Genomic DNA, 21,398 nt, shown 5'->3' on the forward strand with positions numbered 1-21,398 from the left:
GCCAGTTGGGGGCGCGATGTGCATGAAAGATTCTGTCTCCCCCTACATCTGTAACTCTTAAATAAATATATCTTAAAAAAAAAAAAAAGGCAGAGGGGAGCTTTCCTTTGGCGTGGACATTCTTGGCAGGTGCTCACACCCTGCCTTCCTGTTTCTGAAATCCCAGAAGCGTATGCCTTCCCCCGCACCCCAGGGGCAGCAAGCTCGAGAGCCGCACAGGTCTTACTTGGAACATTGCTGCCTGCGGTTCGCCAAGCTCATGGAACGGAGGCCTGCTGGTGGCCATCTCCACAATGGTGCAGCCCAGGGACCAGATGTCAGCGGCGGAGTCATACCCGCACAGTCCCTGGCCAATGATCTCAGGCGCCATGTACTGCAGAGTGCCTGTTGGGGAAAGATGAGCACCTGTCAGTGCCACGGGGCCAGAAAAGCATGCAGCGTGGGGTCCACCTGCCTCACCAATGGTAGGCGCAACCTGGCCAAAATAACAATAACAATACTAATACTAATAATACTGTTGTATGCTTTCAAATAATGAAAGGGGGGAGGGAAGACAAGAGAGAAGACAGGTTTTTACATCCACTGTTTCACTTTCCAAATGTCTACAGCAGCAAGAGCCAGGCTGAAGCCAGTAGCCCAGAAGTACAGTCGGCCTTCCCTGGGCGTGGCTGGGACCCAAGCACTGTACCTCCCATCTGCTGCCCTCCCAGGATGCAGATTACCTGGAAGGTGGATCCAAAATGGAGAAGCCAGGACCTAACCTGGGCATGCCAACCTGCCATTCCACAGCACATGAAAGCCCCCAGCTGCACATCTCCTGGCCAGAGCCATGCAGTGTGCCTCTCTTGACCCTCAGCCCATTGAGACACAGCTTCTGGTCCCTTCACAGCATGTCCAGGCTGGAGTCCACTCAGTAAGCACATACAGGGTGAGTCTCCCTTATCCAGTGCACTCATGTTACAACTGTTGGAGTTATTCTGGATTTGGGGAGACTTATGCCAACTTCACTGGCTAAATATGCCTAATCAGGAAATGAGAAATGCTTCCCAATCAGAAACTTCTTGATCACCTTCATGATGCTCAAAGACTCTCAGATTCCACAGCATCTCAGAACAGGGATGCTCCACCTGTGCCCACACACACTGAACCCAGGGAAATTAGAGCAGGAGGAGTGTCATGTAGAAAGGCCTCCAGATGGACAGCACAGTGACGGTGCTGGCAGCAGGGACAAGGAAATGAGGCTCATCCCTAGCAGACAGGGCAGCAGGAACATGCAGGACAGCATGGGCCTCTGCTTGGCTGGGTCCGCGAGATGCTGGGCTGTGTGGGCTTGCATCTCTGGGAAGTGAATGATGAAACAAGCTTAGGCATGCATTAAAATTGAATGGCTGAAGGACAATACGCTGGAAGCAGGGGTGGAGTGCTTTCTGAGTACAATGCTAAGCCAAGCTGGGGGCAAGAGGTAGGCAAGAACCAGGCAGGAGGGGTGTCACATGGCAAGGGAGCCCTGAGAACCCCTCAACCAGGCCACTATGGAGTTTCTGGACAAACGCTGGCCACTGGAAGAGACCCACGTGGGTTCCAACAACTTGGCCAGGCTCAGTCATAGGCAGCGAGAGAGGGATCTGTCAACCCCCACTAGAAATCACCAGCGCAGGGCACAGACCAAGGGTCTCCCGCCCCTCAGCACCTGTGAAGTCTGCCAAGCTGACACCATTGAGATGGGAGAGCACTCTAGCAGAGCCCATGCTGTCGTGTACCACGATGTCTCCTGCAGCGTGCAACACACAGCCACTGGCAGTCAGCAACCTGAGTGATCCAGGAACCAGCGTGACAGCAATGAGCCATGGAGGAAACCACCGGCTCCCAATTTTCTGTGTGTTTATGCATCAAAGTGACTTGGACATCACTCAGGAGCACCTCTTGTGGCCAATTCAAACATGCCTGCCCAAGTGGTTATCCTTGCTGCCAACACAACCGAACTCCTTCTGTACAGCAAGGAGCAGCCTGGGAAAACCACACCCTTGTAACTATGATCATGACCCCAACAAGGTGGAAGCTGGCGCCGTCAGTGAGGTGAAGGTCAAAGACGTACACTAAGGCATAAAAGCATGCTCAGGCAGGGAAGGAGCCTGGGCAAGGACACACGGCTGAGAAGGCCACTGGGTGATGCCTGACACAAGCTGTTGGCCAGCACAATGCAACGTTGAGCTGCCACTGACCTTTCTCTGGCACAGCGTTTGCCACCAGAAGGGGCCTTAGGGAAGGTGATAATCAGACATGCCAGCAGGAGGTGTTCATTAATGCAAAGGGCTCTATGGATTAAATAAATGAAAACAAAAGCAGCCACGAAAAAGCTACCTGCTATAACCTTCAACTAGCTAATCCTTCACATCCAAGTGGCAGGATCCCACATGGACACTGATGTGTGTTCTGGTTGCTCCACTTCCCATCCAGCTCCCTGCTTGTGGCCTGGAAAAGCAGTCGAGGACGGCCCAAAGCCTTGGGACCCTGCACCCATGTGGGAGACCCAGAAGTTATTCCTGGCTCCAGACTGGCTCAGCTCTGGCCTTTGTGGCCACTTGGGGAGTGAACCAGCATATGGAAGAGCTCAGTCTCTCCTTTTCTCTGTAAATCTGATTTTCCAACACAAATAAATTTGAAGATAAAGTCAGAAACAGAGAGAATGAAGCGACTGCAACTCATCCAGAGAACATGGTCAGTGTGTTTCCTGGAAGTAAACATCAACCCAAGAATAGATTCTGATCAGAAGAACAGGTCAAGATCAGCACTGGGGAACATACGGACGCTACCGAAATCCCGAGAAACCGGCCTGCTTGAGGCCAGGGCAATGGCTCAGCTAGCTAATCCTCCATCTCCAAGCGTTGGCATCCTATATGGGTGCCAGTTCCTATCCCAGCTGCTCCACTTCCCATCCAGCTCCTTGCTTTGACCTGGGAAAGCAGGAAAGGATGGCCCAAAGCCTTGGGACCCTGCATACACATGGGAGAACTGGAAGAAGCTTCGGATCAGCTCAGCTCTGGCCGTTATAGCCATTTGGGGAGTGAACCAGCAGATGGAAGATCTTTCTGTCTTTCCTTCTTTCTGTATATCAGACAGACAAAATAAGACAAGACTGACTGACCAGCTGCCTTCAAATCTGCTGTCAGGGCCCTCGCATCCTCCTGGCCCACTTCCTCCAAGGTGTGTGTGCGCCACTTTGTAAAGTCCTGGCCAACCTGCCCAGCAGCACTGTCCAGGTCCCAGCCAAGACAACACATGATGTGGAGCCACCTTTTTTTTTTTTTAAACCGAGGTTTCCAGATGCCACCTGGCTGTTAGGGCAGCAGGTGGCATAGGGGCCAGGCAGTGAATGTTTGCAAAGGGCAAAGGGGGGGAATCTCAAGCTGCTCATCCAGCTTCAGGCCCCATGCCCAGGGAGGTCACAAGATCCAGAGTAAGCACTTAAAGTGTTGGGAAGTTGGGAAGGCAGACACTGCAGGGAAGGTGTGTGTGGTGGGCAGCTGCCTCAGACAGTGCCAGGCTGGGTTGCCTCCCCTCTCCCAAGCTACAGAGTTCAACTCAGGATAACTACACTTAACAAGGGAGGCCCTTAATACCACCAGAGCTCAGAGCTCCCAAGTTTGGTAGTTAATGAAGCAAAGCAAAGCACAGCTAAGAGAGGGTGGACACAGCTTCCCATGGCCCAGGGAGGGCCTGCTGGCACAGGCGTCACTTCCTAACCCCAAGCCCCTGGGCAGGTATGGGGGTGGGGAGGTCAGGCACACTCAGCCGCCATGGAGGTAAGGTGCAGGAAGACTGATTCCAGAGGGAACAGAAGCATCCTTCCACAGCACACAGGGGGCTGCCGTCAGATCCGGGGAGACAGCCATGTGCTCTCAACAGTGGGCTGAAGGTTAAGGAACCCAGGCCAAAGAATGAGCAAGCCATGGCGCAAACATTGGCTTAGGGTCTTTTCCAGAAGGTCTCCCACTCAAAGGCAGTCAACTGGACTTGTGGATATCATTGGTACCAAGGCCTTGAGTGACATCTAAAGCAAGGGGTCATCCTCGCCTTGCACGTACCAGGGTCCTGTACAGAGTCCAGGTCGTGTCCGGGCTGCTCCATTTCCCATCCAGCTCCCTGCCTGTAGCCTGGGAAAACAGCAGAGGATGGCCCAAAGCCATGGGACCCTGCACCCATGTGAGAGACCAGGAAGAGGCTTCTGGCTCCTGGCTTCAGATCAGCTCAGCTCCAGCCGCTGTGACCATTTGGGGAGTGAAACAGTGGATGGAAGACCTTTCTGTCTCCCCTTCTCACTGTTAACTTGCCTTTGCAATAAAAAGCAATCTTTGAAAAGATGTGAGGGGCCAATGAATGGGAAGGAGGGCAAGAAGTGAAGGACAGGTCACCTGCCCATGCCCATGTCCCTCTGTGGGAATGAAAGCCAGTTTCCGTAAGAACCAAGAGTGATGGCAGCAGCATGCTCAGAGCAGGGCTAGCCAGGGCGACTCTGCCTGCCCCTGCTCTCCTACAGCTGGCGAGCAGGGGCTGAGGCAACAGAGCTGCACTGCACACTCCCAAGCAGAGAACATGGCACTGCCTGCCACCGGAGCTGCCACAGGCAGGGCAGAGGCAGCAGTGAATGACAAGCACGAAGCAGTACCTTCCCCTGACACCTTGCCTGGGCCGAATCCGGGCTGCATTTGTCCCTTATGGTGCCAGTGACTCTCTCTGCTCCCTAAGGATGGTTGGAAAAGCCACAGGCCAAGGGCAGCTGTGCCACACAGTGTGTAAGGGGCCAGCAGGGGGCCAAAGGACAAGGGCATGGCTGGGATCTGGGGTGGGCCTCGTTACCCCCATCGCTGAGCCCCACCCCGTCCACCGTGACTCTGATACTGCAGCGCTCTGTTCACAGCAGAGATGTGCACACCGTTTTCCTTCCTGATCACCCCTACATCATTTTGCAATGCAAAATCCACACCTCCCCAAGGCAATTCGCTGAGAAGTGCGATCTGCAATAATGAATTATACATGTGTGGCTGTGTGTTTTCCTCCTCAGAGATGCTAATTTATGAGAGAATTGGTTGGGGTTTCACATTTTGAAATAAGTCTTGGCCGACCCTGAGCCCTCTCTTGCTACATACGTGTTAACTGAACAAAGTGGTGGCTTCCAAAGAGACTACAAGCACTTTTCAGTTAGGCTTGTACAGTGCTCAAAGAGCAAAAACCCAGCCAATTCCATATCCGTATTCACCCATGTCTGTCTCTCTCCACATACCCTAAGCAGTGAGCCAAACTCCAACACATTCTCTTCAAGACCCTCTGAGAGACATCCTGCTGCAACAAGTTCTCACTTGGAAACGCAGGCCCCTCCCCTTGCATCAGCAGCTGAGAAGTAATCCTGATGCTTTTTAGTCTCCCTGGATGCGGAAATGCACACGTCTGCCCACAGTGCTGATCTGCACCAGTGTGCCCATCTCGCACAGTAGAAACATCAGCCACCAGGGGGCGGCCCCAGCTGCGGCTGCTGGGGCTTTGGGGACCACAGAGATGGAGCGCAGCAATAAAAATAAATTGCAATAAAAAGCAATCTTTGAAAAGATGTGAGGGGCCAATGAATGGGAAGGAGGGCAAGAAGTGAAGAAGCTAGAGAAGCTGTCCTTGAGAAGCTAGAATCGCACATGAGCTGCTGCACTATCCACTCAAGCGAGGCCTTCGTGAGCTTTACACGTGGCCCTCGGGGCGCACACACCTTTCTTGTTCAAGATGTGTGAGCCAGGATCAAAGGTTCTGCTATGGCTGCTTTTAAGTGGTAATTTCAAAAGGTGACAGGCAGTTTTTGCACATCCTTCTGCCGATTCTTGGTGTTATAACCACATTATGGCTAGCTGCTGATTCTGACCCCTCTGTGAAGCAAGTTCCTCTCAATGCCTGGACCGTTCTCTGGTGGACCCATGACCAAGAACCACATGCCGGCACTAAGGGCCAGTATCCGCTAAGGAAGCAGCTATTTTCATGGCAGACCAATAAGATATTAAGAGCCACTGTCTGAGGACCAGCACTGTTCAGAAAGACCCACACTTTGCTCCAGGCACTAGCGTCTGAGTGATGTGTTGGCAATACTCATGAAATCTCAACATACCTCCACATTTGCAAGATTAATAAGAAAACAGGGCCAGCTGGCCAGCATGGGCAGCCAGCTGAGCACTTCCCTATGGCACAGATAGGGGCTCCTGCATCAGTTGGCCACCAGGCGCTGAAAATGTACCCAAGAACCTAAGTCTGGAATGGTTACAGCTCGTGAAGAAAGCCTAAGTCCAAAGAGCTGCCCTGTGTCAAACTCTGCCCGCTTACCTGCGAAGGTGCGCGTGCACTGGCTCATGCCCGCAAGCCGTGTTGAGGTTCCAAAGTCAGAGAGCTTCGCCACTCCGCTGAATGTGTTTACCAGAACATTGTCGCCCTGCAGCAAAAGGAAAACCCCACCCAGCTCAGACAGATCTCAACAAATGGACGTGAAACCAAGTTGGACCTTGGGAAAGTGTCCAAGGCACTAAAAAGAGCAGACTTCACACTTCGGGGAGCACTGTGCTCAGCTGTGTCCCCGTGTGAGTCCCCAAGAGGCTAGCACTGTGCTCTGGGCTCACGGCCAGCCACAGACACCGCAAAGCAGCAGCAGCAAGGGAACCGGGTACCTTTACATCTCGGTGCACTATCTGGTTGTCATGGAGATACTTCAGGGCTTCCACCAGCTGCTTGGTGTAAAACTTGATTGCGGGCTCCTTCATTGGCCCCCATCTTGTCCGCAGCAGAACGGAAAGGCTTCCTAAAATCAACACCAGAGGCGCGTGAGGATGAGAGAGGTTCAAGTGTAAGGATTTAGGGAAGGAAAGCAAGGTTAGGGGAGGAAAGTGAGGCGATGTCACATAGCTATGTCATGGAGCTGTTTATATGCTGATGAAACTCCGCTGAATGTGAAGTGTTTCCTCTTTGTGGCCACGAGCAGTGAATGAAGTGCAGGGAGTCAACACAGGGCCTAAGGGGGTGGGGTGGGGGTAATAAGGAGCCCTGTGATCCCTTAGGGCTTAGTCTGTGCAGCTACCCAAAGTCAGCAGAGGAAGGGAAGTGCTGCTCTCCAAACGTGGGAGGTGAGGCCGGTGACACCTCAGGGCCCATACCTGCTGCTTTATGAAACTGCCTTGGCCACTGTGCTTGGGTTAAAGTCACATTTTTCACCTCCGTATGTGAGAGGTGGGGCAGGTCCTGACGGCAGGCTCTGGCAGATGGAGGTGGCTGGGCTCCTCTGCCATCACATTTCTAACGGGATGATCTCACGGTTGTATTCAAATATTGTTAAAAGCCAATTATGATGTTTACGATGATTTTAGTAAACACTTCTTGACCTTTATCTCTATCAGTCCTTGGCCATACACTCTCATTTAACCTGGCCAACATCCCACCAAGAGATGACTATTATCCCAATAACTAACTCCAACCACCAAAATAATTGCCACTACTCCAATTGCAACACTTGTTTCGCTAGAAAACAGGGCACACAGCAAATTAAAATAGGCTGCCTAAAGTTGTCCAGCTTGTAGACAGAGAGGCATCTGGCTCCAGACATGACAAAGTCGTATTTCCTCTAACCGATCGTCTGCACTTGGGAATTGTGTGCACACAGCACTAGCGTCATCTTTATCAATGTGATTTTGTAAGGCCATTTTTAAGACCTGCATCCCTCTCTTCTCCATCTCTTCTTTTTTAATTGTTATTTTATTTTGATAATCTTTACATAGTTGATTAGGGCACAAAGGGTCAAGGGCTACAGGAAAAAGTATGTGTGTGTGTCAGAGAGAGACAGACAGACAGACATCTGGAAAGTGAACATCTAACTTCTCATACTAATGCATTCTGACACCTAAGAGGCCTGCCTTTTTTAGAGACACGACTACTCACCTCCAGGCACCTGTTCCATAAATATCTTCAGGTAGCCGCCCTCGGAGACAGAGCCCAAGTACTGAACAATGTTGCGGTGCCTGAGGTATCTGTGCACGGTTATCTCCTCTGTAACAGGCTGAGGGCACCTGGTGGGGAAAAACAGAGCTGGCATCACCTGCCCAAGCCCAGGGGCTTGGCACCTGCGTTACACCTGCTACAGACTGCCCTGACACAGACCCCAGGTCTTCCTGGAGGGTTTTTTTTTTCCCTGTAAGACCACTCAGCTTGCAATCTGTAAGATGAGGGAGAGAGGTAGGAGATCCGTGCAAGCAATTCCCCCCACAACCCATAAAAGTGCTGCACCTGGCCCATCGTGAGCATGAGACAGCATACAGGGAACTGGGTGCTGGCCTTGCTTGCCTGTGTCCTTGGGGAAGCTGCTGAATGCTCCCTGGCCTTGGATTTTGTTCTCATTAGTAAAAAGAAGAAAGAGGACTAGATCCTATCAGGCCTAGTCTTGTAATCCACACTTTCTTAACACACTATTCCATCAAAGGCAGTACTCTACACAAAAGCTCTTAGTGTTGAAGCCCCTTGTGAGCCAGCCTTCATTCCTGAGTGGTCCCAGGACGAAGGGCAATTTGTCCGATCCAATCAGCACCAGAGCACCAAAACAGCCTGTCAACAACACAGTGTCTGTACCTGATGCTTCAGCCACAACTGTGGATGTTATTTCGAAACAGTGGCATTGGACAGCTGCTACTGCAATATTCTTAAGAAACAAGTGCAGAGAGCGCTGGCACTGCAGTGCAGTGCACTAGGCATGCCAGCATCCCACATCAGACCACTACAAGCCCAGCTGCTCTGTTCAAAGCTAGTCACTGTGGCCGTGTGGGAGTGTGGCCTAGTGGGTAGAAGATCCTTCTCTATTTTTCCCTCCACTGTGACTTTGGCAAATAAACAAAAACTGGAATAAAAGGGGAGGGAGGGAAGATGTGTGGGGCAAATTCATAAAGAAATTAACATTTCAGGAAATGAGAAAATGCTGAAGAATTTGATTAGCTGTACTGATGGCAGAAAAATAACCCAAAATGCATGGAGGAGGTTGAAGGTCAAGTTTATTTTTGTTTTGTTTTAAGGTGGGTTTAAATTGTAAACACTGGATGCTTTCACTTTAAAATGATTCATGTGGGGTCCAGTGTAATGGTTCAACCGGCTCATGTTCCAACTGCAAGCACTAGTATCCCACATGAGTGCCAGTTCATGTCCCAGCTGCTCCACTTCCATCCAGCTCCCTGCCGGTGGCCTGGGATTGCAGTAGAGGATGGACTGAGACCTTGGGATCCTGCACTCACGTGGGAGACCTGGAAGAAGCTCCAGGCTCCTGGCTTTGGATTGGCTCAGCTCCAGCTGTTGTGGCCATTTGTGGAGTAAACCAGCAGATGGAAGATCTTTGTCTTTCCTGCTCTGTAAATCTCCGTTTCCAATAATAATACCTTTTTAAAGTCTGATTTTTTTCTTATAATGATGCATCCCAACAAATCACAGCTGTTTTCAACAGTTCAGTTTAAATATTTGCAAAAAAACCTATTTGCACACAAGTGTGAAACTTCATACCCAGGCAGTGAGCAGAAACACAACTACAGTTTCCTTTGAAATTGGACCCTCAGCAATCCCTATGTCCCCATGTCCACAGGAAGCTGTTCCGGTTCCCTAACATAGCTGTCCCACAGAGAAAGGCAAGTAGATCCCCTTTGCCACGTGAGGTACACATTCCCTGACCCAGCCAGCCCAAATTCTCTACAGCATCAGCATGCAGGGCACCAAGATGACAGCTGCAGAGTGCGAAAGGTTCTAGAAGGCCACCCTACTTACCTGCTGTCTCTCTCCGGGATTTCCTTGATGGCTATCCGCACTCCACTGTTCACATTTTGGGCAGCATACACAGTCCCATATGTGCCTTTTCCCAAGACAACTTTCCTGCCGACTGCATCCAGCTCATACTCATACTGAGGAGACACAATGGACATCAAGGTCACAACACGCAGTAGAAAAGCACCCTTGAAGGCCCAGTGCCACCCCTCCATTTTAAAAAATTCTAAATAACACCTGAACACCAGGCCAAGACACCATTTTTATGTGTTTTTCATTAAATTATGACTTTAAAGTGGTAAAATTTCTAGATGGATGGCCTCATGAGTAAAGGATTCAAGAAAAGAGTGCAGTAGAGCTGGTTCACTTTTTCTCTCCATTTTAACACTGCAAACACATGTTTCCTGCACGATCCCTCAGCAGTGTGTCAGAAACAAATCTTTTTGACAGGACAGCTGAAGCCAAAGGGGCAGGTGGTTAACGTGCTAGGACCCAAATGACACTTTTGCTCAGACCTTCCTGCTGGGGCTAACACACACCCTGGGAGGCAGCAGGCAATGGTTCAAGGACTTGGGTCCCTGCACCCCACCACCCAGGAGACAGATGGAGTTTCTGACTCCTGGCTTCAACCTGGCACAGCCACTGTGACCATTTGGGTAGTGAACTAGTTGATGAAAGTGAAACAGTTGATCAAAGATCAACTGATCAGGACCACTAGCCATCAGGGAAATGCAAGTAAAAATCACAGTAATAGGCATACAAGAGGGGGAGATGGGGAGACAGAGAGAGGAAGGGGGAAGAAGAAGGTAGGGAAGGGGAGAGGGAAGGGTGGAGGGAAGGAGGGAGGGAAGGAAGGGGACAAGGAGGGAGGGAAGGAGGGGGAGAAGGAGGGGAAGAAGGAGGGGGAGAAGGAGGGAGGGAAGGAGGGAGGGAAGGAGGAGGGAAGGAGGAAAGGGGAGAGTAGAGGCAGAGAGAAAGGGAGGAAGAGAGGGAGGGAGGGAGGGAGAGAGGGAAGGAGGGGGAGAGGAAGAGAGAGCTGGAGGATTAGCCAGTGGAACTCTCATGCCAGCCTACACTGCGTTCATTTCTACAACAAACTGGGATTCTAAGGACTCTAGTAACTTACACACTTATTAAAATCACTTGCTGACATATTTTGGAAAGAAACCTTTAGCAATTCCTTTCAGTCTATTTTACAAGTACAGCACAATTTTAATAAATTGCAATCACTGGGAAAGCCTGACTTAGTGGCAAATCTGAATTATAGTGTAAGATTCAACAACACGTAAAACGATGCCGAAGGAACCATGGACAGCAACCATGATGTCCCAAAGAGATTATGACCACTCTACCTCCTTAAACATGATTTCAAAATTGTTCTATTTAATACACTATATGCAGTAGTGGTTGTTTGGCATCATGGTTTAAGATGCCCCTTGGCACACCTTCATCCCCAAACAGCACCTGGGTTCAAGTCTCAGCTGCACTTGCCATCTCAGTTTCCAGCTGAATGCACATCCTGGGAGGAGTATGATGGCTCCAGTGCTTGGGTCCCTGTCACCAACATAAGGGACTGAGATACAACTCCTAACTTTGCCTTGACCCAGTTCTGGATATGGCGCACATTTCACAAATTAACCAGCTGATGGGACACCTAAAGCTTTGCTTCCGCCTTTTGAATAACTAAGTCATTTAAAAATACTGAAATTCAAATAAAGATAATGAAAGTAATTTTAGGTATAAATGAAAAAGATTGCTTTCACATGCCCAATGATTTCTTTTATAGTCTCAATTATTATTAATTAGCTTAAGAAAGAACTTGTCCACAGATTCTCCCTAAAAGGAAATTCTACTCTATTTCCGCCCCCATTTTCTGAATGCCCTCAGTAGATCTCAGAGTAATGGGAGTTTTCTATGGAGATACACTAAATTTGGGGGAGAAACTGATAGTGATGGCTGGTGGGTTCACAAACAAATATTTTACAATATACCCAACAGAGGATTTTGCTCTGAAAAATGGGACATTTTCTTTAAGCACCAAGACAAAGTGATGAGGCTGGTTTTGTGGTGCAGTAGCTCAAGGATGGTGGCTACAATGCTAATCCAGCTCCCTGTTAGTGCATCTGGGACAGCAACTGAAGATGGCCCAAGTGCTTAGGGCCCTGCTATTCATGTGGGAGACACAGACGAGTTTTCTTTTGGTTTGGCCCGGCTTAGCCCAGGCCACTGTGCCCTGCACATGAAGCAACTCTCTCCGCATCTCTCCTCTTCTCTGTGAATCCTTTCAAAATAGGTAAATAAATCTTGAAAAAAAAGTGAGAAATTTTTCCCACGGTACATGTCTTCCATGACTCACCTGAAAGATGTTTCCGAAAACACCTGTTGCATGTATCGCTGTGCTATTTTCTGTAGTGCTTAACATCTCTTTGACCAAAGTGAAAAACCTGGAACAACACAGGTGCACATAAGGACCACTCTCGTTCCTTATCTTTTCTGTCCTTTTCACAGGAAATGATGCTTCAACATGCAGCCAATTTTTCTAAGTCATGAACCAAACAAGCCACTCCTTCAACAGACACAGCCCTCTAGTGGTCACCAATCTGCTCTAAACCTGTCTCCACACATGCAACATACTAATTATCTAGGACATCAGCACCCGAAGGCAGCAATTCTTTGCAGAAAATGACAAGTGTTTTTTTGTCTTGAATTAAAGACAAAATCAGTATATAAAGCCAGATGTATTTTTATATTTTAGCTATGAGTAATCCAAAATTGAAATTAAGAAAACTCCATTTACAACAGCATCAAGAAAATAGATGATTTAACAGAGGCTGTATATTACTAACACACTGAAATCACATAACACTGTTAAAAGAAATTAAACAATTTAAGGGGTTGTGTTTTGTCACAGTATGGAAAAAGCCCCCGCCTGCAATGCCAGCCACACGCTGGCTGCTCCACTGTGGACCCAGCTCCCTGCTACTGTGCCTGAGAAAAGCAATGAAAGACGGGTCAGGCCCTTAGGCCCCTGGCACCCATGTGGGAGACCTGCACGAAGCCAGGCATGGACCTGGTTCAGCCTTGGCCATTGCGGCCGCTTGGGGAGTGAATTAGCAGAGAGAAGCTCTCGGGCTAATGCTGCAGCACAGCCCTCCGTAAGGACACCAGTTCAAAGTCCCAGCTGCTCCACTGATAACAGCCTGAGAAAGCAGTGCACGTTGGCTCCAGGCCTTGGACCCCTGCACCCACATGGGAGCCCTGGAAGAAGCCCCTGGCTCCTGGCTTCAGAATGGCCCAGCTCTGGCCATTGCAGCCATTTGGAAAGTGAATGAGACAATGAAGAATCTAACTTAAGTAAAAGAAATGAATCTTTTAAAAAAAGACACACTGTGTTCACGGACTGGAAGACAATATGATTAACATGGCAATGCTTTCCAAATTGATCTACATATCTAATATACTTCCTGCCAAAATTCTAGCTGTCTTTTTTTTTTTTTAAGGATTTATTTTTATTATTTTTTTATTGGAAAGGTGGATATACAGAGAGGAGAGACAGAGAGGAAGATCTTCCGTCCGATGATTCGCTCCCCAAGTGAGCCGCAACGGCTGATACTATGCCGATCCGAAGCCAGGAACCTCTTCCGGGTCTCCCACGCGGGTGCAGGGTCCCAAAGCCTTGGGCTATCCTCAACTGCTTTCCCGGGCCACAGGCAGGGAGCTGGAAGGGAAGCGGGGCTGCCGGGATTAGAACCGGCACCCATATGGGATCCTGGGCATGCAAGGCGAGGACTTAACCACTTGCGCCACCATGCCGGGCCCAATTCTAGCTGTCTTTATCTGCCGAAATTGAGAAGCTCATACTGATTTTCTTTAAAAAATAAAAAGTTGTTTATTTACTTGAAAGACAATGATAGTAAGAAAAAGAGAAATATATTTTCTATCCATGGGATCAGGCCCTCCACATGAACAGCGAGAGCCCAAGCACTTGGGGCATCTTGCACTGCGTTCCCCTGCACATTAGGATCAATAGCAGAGCAGCTGGGACTCAAATCAAAGCTCTAACAGGAGATGCTGGCAGCACAGGTGGCAGCTTACCCTACTATGTTACAACACTAGCCCTGTTGACACTGAAATTCACACAGAAATGCAAACACGCACACTAACCAAACGACCTGGTCAAACAGCCCAGGAGCAGTCCTCAGCCTTGCAATCAAGAAGTTTGTGTCCCACATCAGAGTACTTGACTGTGACTGCTAATTCCAGCTCACGGCTTTCGATCCCTACCAACATAGACCCCAGAAGGCAGCAGTGCTGGGAGAGCTGGACTGCTTCCTCGACTTCTGGGAAATGTGAGGTTCCATGGCACCAATCTTCTGACTAACTACAAAACTGCAGTAGTTAAAGTCTGGCAGGTGCATGAGAAGTAGCTCAATGGAGCAGAAATAAGCGCTTAGACTTACGTGCAATGGACTCTCGAAGAGTGGCAAGAGAAATCAATGGGGAAAGAATAGTCCTTTTTAAACAAATGCTGCTGGGATGGCACAGCCACATGTCATCCTTGTGTAGGGACCAAGCCCATCTTCTCTGTGTCATTCCAATTTCAGTCTATGTACTGCCGGAGCAAGCACAGCCACATGGTAAAGACTGAAACTGGACACCTCTAAATCACAACATATAGAAAAATGAATGCAAGGCAGACTGAAATTGGGGCATGACAGGTTCAGACACACAGAAAGGAAACGGACTCAGCCTTTTATGGTAGGTAACACCTACATAGCTACTGCTGCAGTGTGGCATGCTTTGTCTCCCCAACTCACACAGGGGGTTCAGCCCCAATGTCACAGATACAGTATCCTGTAGTCAGATACTGTCAATTCCTTAAGTAGACTACAATAATTATATAAGTATCCTTGCCTTTGCAGTTATATGCTGTTCACAGGTGACAGAGCATTCAATCTATAGCTGACTCAAACAGTTCAGAAAACATAACCAACACGCACATACAGAAAATGTAACACAAACACAGAAAAGTATTAATGTTGGAATTCTGGGCCATACACAATTGGTTGTTTTTTTTTTTTTGTGCTGAGGCTTAACCATAGCTCTAGATATTTTGCACAACAGAATGCTTGACATTTCAATGAGGCAAAGGACTTCTCTAGACATTTATGAAATACACAATCGAGTGTGAAGCACATGAAGATGCTCGGTGTCCCTAGTCACTAGGGGATGTAAATCACGCCAGAATGAGATGCACAGTCTCACAGCTGCCACAGAACAGCCCTGTCGGCAAGGATGCAGAGCAGTTAGAACCCTCATCCTCTGCCAACCGGAACAGAGGATGAGTAAACAGTATGGCACTTCGCCAAAAGGTTAAACAGAGAGCTATGATGAGACCCAGTAACCTGACATGAGGAGAAGTGCAAACACTTGATGTCACAAACATGTGCACACTTTTACCCAAGCAAAGTCGGTAACTGCTACAAACTTGAAATGACCCAAATACCGACTGGCTGAGGAATGCATAAACAAAATGTGGTCTATCTGTACCACGGCATATTACTCAGCCATGAAAAGGATCCAAATGCAGATACATGTGACACCATGGGTGAACTGTGACGATACTACATCTCATGAAAGTCAGTCACTGAAGAACACCTGTTGCATGACTCCATTTGAAATGAATTGCTTGGAATAGACAATTTTGTAGAGACAGAAAATAGATTATCATTGCCTAGAGTTACATTGCATGGTGAGTGAAGACAGAAGGACATGGAAAGGAACTGCTAACAGATGCTGGACTTATGTGGGGATTGGGGTAATGAAAATATTGAACAATCAGGCAGCAATGATGGATGCCAAACTCGATCTACTACAGTTCACTGAGTTGTACATCTTAACTACTGAAATTGCAGGTAAGTGAATATCTTAACAAAGCCACATGGTACAGTGAATAACTTTAAGGCTGTACAGTACATTATTTTTCACAATGAAGGTTCATTGAAAATTATTCACCACAATCCAGACTATACACACCCGGGCCTGGTGGCGTGGCCTAGCGGCTAAATTAGGTCCTCGCCTTGAATGCACTGGGATCCTATATGGGCACTGGTTCTAATCCTGGCAGCTCCACTTCCCATCCAGCTCCCTGTTTGTGGCCTGGGAAAGCAGTCAAGGACGGCCCAAAGCTTTGGGACCCTGCACCCGCATGGGATGCCCAGAAGAAGTTCCTGGCTCCTGGCTTCGGATCAGCATAGCATCGGCCATTGCATTCACTTGGGGAGTGAATCATGGGATGGAAGATCTTCCTCTCTGTCTCTCCTCCTCTCTGTATATCTGACTTTCCAATAAATAAATAAATCTTTAAAAAAAAAAAAGACTACACACACCCAATTCAGCTCTAACTCACCTACTACGTAGTTCTCCAGTGGAAAAGCAGATTTGAAAGTCATCAGAATCAGAGATGTAAAGAAAACAGCAGCATTCATCACACTTGGAGAGGCTGCAAAAATTACAACACAGGACAATGTTACATGCAAGTGACAGTACCAATTTAGAATCTTTGATAAAGCCTACTAATATATTTTCTTCAATTTCACACATTTTGGATTCATCGACGTTTAAAAATACCCCAAAAGGGTGTATTTTATTTCTCAATGAAATTTAGATTCCAGGGACATTTATCTTGCTTATGTCTCGGACTGTATTTTTCAATTAACTTTAACAGGCATTCAGAAAAGTGCACGAGTGCCCGAAGAGAGAATACATGCTTTCTATCGTCAAGGAGATCAGCATCTCACTGAAAGGACAGCCAAAATACCTGTGAAATAATTTACTATGGCAGCAGAGTTAGACAATTCTCAACTGACAGCAGCGATGGACTTTGTCCTGCCAGGTGCAGAATTCTCTGGAGAATCAGGCTCAGTTCTCTTCTATCATTAGTCCTTCAAACAAATGAAGGTCTCTCATCCAGCCTTTTCTAAGCCATCTCTTGGCCTGAGACTTAAGGCTTCTGAGAACCTTCTCCAGGTTAGGCATTATAGGACCAATAGCAAGTTGACAGTGCAATAGTGCAGGGTACATCATGACTTAGGTTAGACCCGAGGAAGCCTCAAAACCAACCCCTAAATGAGCTGGAAGTTAGCTGCATAGCTCCAGAACACTTAAAGATGCTCTTTGTGCCACCTAAGTCCCAGGGTCTAGGTCACAAGTCAGCCTTCACTGAAGGTTGAAGTGGCAGCTGGAAGTATCTCTCTGGGGAGGGACACACAGAAGGCTCTTGATGGTTTCCACAGAATTTTGTGAAGTGAGAATGCATTTTTAAAATATTTCCAACTTTTCAGCTCTCTTACATTTTCTGGGTAGTGCTATCCAAATGCACTACTCTGTGCTTAAATTATCCTCCAGCCCTTAAAATGATACAAACATTTCGTTAATTTAAACACTGCTGCAGCCATGACAGGATCACATTTCCTGGTGGAGAATGGGGCTTTGTTCAGTAGCCTGAAGACAGTTCCATTACAGCTACTGGTATGATGAAATCAGGTAAGATGTTGACACAGAGAGGCTGAGTGACTTTTCCAATGTCACAGAGCCAAATAGGATCAGAACTCACACTTGTCCACAGCCGTGCATGCACCCCTGGACATGCTGGCAGGGTGAGGAGTGCAGCTGAGGCAGGTTAGCCCAACTGGGGGAACATGATTTTGGCCTAAAAGGACACCAGTTCTGATCCAAAAAGCATACACATCCCTGGGAGTCCACTGCTTTCCCTCCCCCTAAGCACATGGCTTCACATACTGCCCAGGAGACTCTGCCCAAGCATCACTGCCAATAACCTCTGACCTCAGCTCTCAGGGGTCCCTGAGCACTGCAATATCCTTGGCTCAAAGATGATTAAAACAGCTTAGTTTGTTCAAGGTTTGACACAAGGGAAATTTTTTTTCCCCTGCCAGATGCAAGAAGAGCTATCGTATGGTACCAAGTTGAGCAGCTCTTCCCAGCTGCCTTTCACAAAGTGGCTCAGGTGGGCCAAGCCAACAAAAACAATCCATTTTGGATTCCACAAAAAGTAAGCACAGCACATATTCTGAGTATCTGGGAACTCCTACATGCATATAACACCATCACGCTGGTTTGCATCCAAGCAACCATAACAACCACTAAAGTTTCTTTTATGCTCTTACCTTATTCCCTTAATGGAAGTCGCCTTCAAATTCCATTCGTGCTTTTGTTTCTGCAAGTATCAAAGACAGAAGTCAGCAGCTTGATTTTTTTCTAAGCTGAGGAACACTTTTACTTTCATTCAATGGTCAACTGTTTCTGTTATGTTTAACAGTGATTTGGAAAACAAATATACCTTGCATAATGGGCATCACTAGAAAGATTTTTAATGTATTATTAATATCGATGTGCATTTCCAACCCAGTTAAGAGATGAGCTAAATTTGAAATTGTGATGTAAGACACAGACAGAAATAGCAATTACATAGTGAGTGCCCTTCCATCTCCTGTCAACACAGTAGGTGGCAAATTCCTCAAACAAGTTTGAGGAGCTGGTGCTGTGGCATGGCAGGTAAAGCCTCTACTGGCAACATTGACATCTCATACGGATATTGGCTTAAGTCCCAGTTCCTCCATTTTCAATCCCACTCCCATGGGAGTGAGAAAGTGCATGGGGAAGTAGTGGAAGATGACCCAGGTGCTTGGGTCCCTGCAACCATGTCAGAGACAGAGATGAGGCTCCTAGATTTTGGTCTGGCCTAACCCTGACCATTGTGGCCATTTGGGGAGTCAACCAGTGGATGGAAGATGTATCTCCTCTCTTTGTAACTTGCTCAAATAAATATATAAATATTTAAATAAATTAGTTTGGAAACAGCTCACATATGTTAAATAACTTGAAAATGTTTGTATAAGATTGACTGTGGCATTCATGTAGCATTCACTCGTTTTCATTTCCTTTACTCCTGCCTACAAAATTATTTTCACAGACTCTCTTGCAGCTAGGTGGAGCCATGCAACAATTTCTGAGCAATACAGGGTAAGAAGTGATAAGCAACACCTACAGGCCTCACAGCAACCTCAAAACAACCTCTGCCTTCTCTTTCCACAGTTTTACAATGATGCTCCACCACTCCCCCCCACCCCCACCCCATGATCTTGGCAAGACACGAGGCACAGAACAATTTTCATCATATTAAGATACTGGCATCTGGGGGCTGTTTCTATGAGCAGCTAGTCTATCATTATCAACAGAGAAACAACTGGAATTTCAATCTGTGTGAAGATGCACATATTTCTAAAAAGCTAACTCTAACCTCTGTATCTGCCGCCATTGGCTGCCCTTTACCTTGGCACAAAGACATGCCTCAGAATGAAAGCCTGAAATCTCAGCTTCAGAAAAGCCAGACAGTACATCATATATACATAGGAAAATCCATTTGGTTGGTCTGACCAGGAACCATCAGCTAAGCCACCCAGGCAGGGGATAGGAGAGCAGCAAGTGAATGAACACATGGCTCAGAAAATCAGCCATGACCAGCCAGGTACAAACACTCACAATTTGGTGGAGATCAAAGTCCCTGTGCACGTGGTGCTCATATTCAAGTGAGAGGAGATGTGCACTATAGTTTTGAAACAGTAAATTATTGGCATGGCAGAGGGTAAAATGTGCTTGGAAGAGAAATAAAACAGAAAAGGGCATTAGGGTGGGGTAGAGAGGTTTCTTGTTAAACTGGATACCTCAGGAAGACCTTGCTAGTGACCTGAAGAGGAAACTAAAGCAGTAAATGAGTGAGCCATGCAAAGATGTGGAGCAAGTGTTCCAGGTACAGAGACATCAAGTTCAAAAGTCCTGAGGCAGCACCAAGGCCATATTAAAGTCAGCGAGGGCAGAACATGAAAGGAGGCTGACAAGCCAGTCGAGGGAGATCCCACAGGGTCCTGCAGGCCACCATCAAGATTTCAACCTCTACTCCATACAAGATGGCAAAGGAGATGAGGCCGTGACAAAAGGACATGAAAACATAAGAGTGATTCAGACCTAATGGCACAGAAAGGCCGTGTGAGTTTTCCAAGGCAAATGTGTCTCCATTCACCCTGAGAACAGTGGTAGGAGTCAGACAGGCTGCCTTTGGGTCCAGGAAAGATGTGTGCAAGCTCAAGAGAACAAACTTCAGGGGGCCTTGTTCAACCCACAAGCAGGGACAACACACTGCACAGACTGAGGTACCTTCAAAATGTCCATGGAAAACAGAACTTAGGCTTACTTTAGTGCAAACCCTCTGCTCCCTCCACCAAAACGCAAGCATTTGCAGGCTCTTCAAAAGCATCCATGGGAAATGTGCATAGTGGAAAATACTATGCATGGACTTCAACTTATCTGTGGACTCCATTTCCCCATGACCCTTTCTGAAGTCCTCTGATGTATGTACACTAGCTCAGTGGGTGAGTTCTCAAAGATCTAGAGAGTAGGTTTCCCATATAGGTTCCCATATAGAATTTCCTGTTGAGGGAAGACTCTCCCAGAAGTCAGCAACAGGGCTATCCTCTCTTTAGGCCAATACTGACAGGCAACTGCTGGGGACAGGTGGTAAGTACTATAAAGCTTCTACAGACTTAAAATTATAGCATTCCTGTACATATGGGCTGCTATAGCAGGGCACTTCACAAAGTTCATGGAAAATGGGATGAAAAACTAAGCCTGTTTGAGGATGAAAAGTGCTGAAAGTCATGCATGTGTGGACTATTCAAAGGGTTCATGGAAAATACATATTATGGGAAAAGTGTGCGTGGCTTGCAAAATGTTTTTGACACCAAAATAAACTTCTATGTTTCCACAAAGTTTGTCAAGTGCCTATGCACTGGATGATTTTTGAAAAACATGAAATTGTCAAGGTCTGGAAAGGCTGTTTTGTAGCAGACACAGGGACAGGGTAGCCCACGGCTGCTGTCCAGTACAAACAATGAGGCTGATGAGAGATGCCCTCCTGTAAGCTGAAATATGGAAAGAAGGAAAAAGGAACTCTAGGGAAGGAGGTGGCTGAGAAAGTGAGAAAGGGAAGAGGGAGGGAGGGAAGTATTGTATTCTTCGAGCTGTACCTATGAACTACATGAAATCTGTTCTCCTTATAGTCATAAAGAAGAACCAACCAAGGTACAGATCTAAGCCCCTGCATGGGGTCTTCATGGACCAGAAAGATGACCCAAGTGGGCCCATGAACCAACAGACAGGCGGGCTTGCATGGTTGAGGCAACCATGTGAGCACTGAGTTTGTTTGGCTGCAAAGCCACAGAACCCAGTAGTGGCTGAGGAGTACCCAGAAGGCAGGCCCGCACACCTGTGCGCATCCCCTGGCTTACATGCTGGTGCACAGCTTTCCTTCAGAGAAGGTCTCGCAGCAGCAGGGCTGCGCTCCAGCCACCTTCTCAGAATGAATCCTCCCTGCAACCAGATACCTGGCACTGCCAGACAGCTCGCATAGGCCTGGGAAGGTCAAGTTTCCCCCCTTTTTTGTTTTCTAGTTCCTTATATGGTGACCTGCTGTGGGCTGTTTGAAACTGGTACTGTGGGAATATCTGCACCCC

The 21,398-nt window shown here is 47.7% G+C and overlaps 1 protein-coding gene and 1 non-coding gene across 2 annotated transcripts in view; both read right to left on the reverse strand.

The window, feature by feature from the left end:
• The window catches only part of MAP3K15 (mitogen-activated protein kinase kinase kinase 15), a 79,769-nt gene that overhangs the window by 7,354 nt on the left and 51,017 nt on the right, over positions 1-21,398 (reverse strand). Inside the window, exons 12-19 of the mRNA XM_041002608.1 lie at positions 17,997-18,046; positions 16,220-16,312; positions 12,167-12,254; positions 9,814-9,947; positions 7,957-8,084; positions 6,696-6,826; positions 6,358-6,463; positions 227-384 (exon numbers count right to left, since the gene is read on the reverse strand). Of these exons, the coding sequence (XP_040858542.1) occupies positions 227-384; positions 6,358-6,463; positions 6,696-6,826; positions 7,957-8,084; positions 9,814-9,947; positions 12,167-12,254; positions 16,220-16,312; positions 17,997-18,046 (888 nt within the window). The remainder of the gene's footprint in view (positions 1-226; positions 385-6,357; positions 6,464-6,695; positions 6,827-7,956; positions 8,085-9,813; positions 9,948-12,166; positions 12,255-16,219; positions 16,313-17,996; positions 18,047-21,398) is intronic.
• On the reverse strand, positions 14,332-14,438 carry LOC121171879. Its single transcript, XR_005886172.1, has one exon. It is a non-coding gene; the product is annotated as a U6 spliceosomal RNA (small nuclear RNA).

This window comes from Ochotona curzoniae, unplaced genomic scaffold (genome assembly GCF_017591425.1).
Source record: "Ochotona curzoniae isolate NIBS_2020 unplaced genomic scaffold, NIBS_Ocur_1.0 contig_1274, whole genome shotgun sequence".
In the NCBI taxonomy this organism is placed as follows: Eukaryota; Metazoa; Chordata; class Mammalia; order Lagomorpha; family Ochotonidae; genus Ochotona; species Ochotona curzoniae.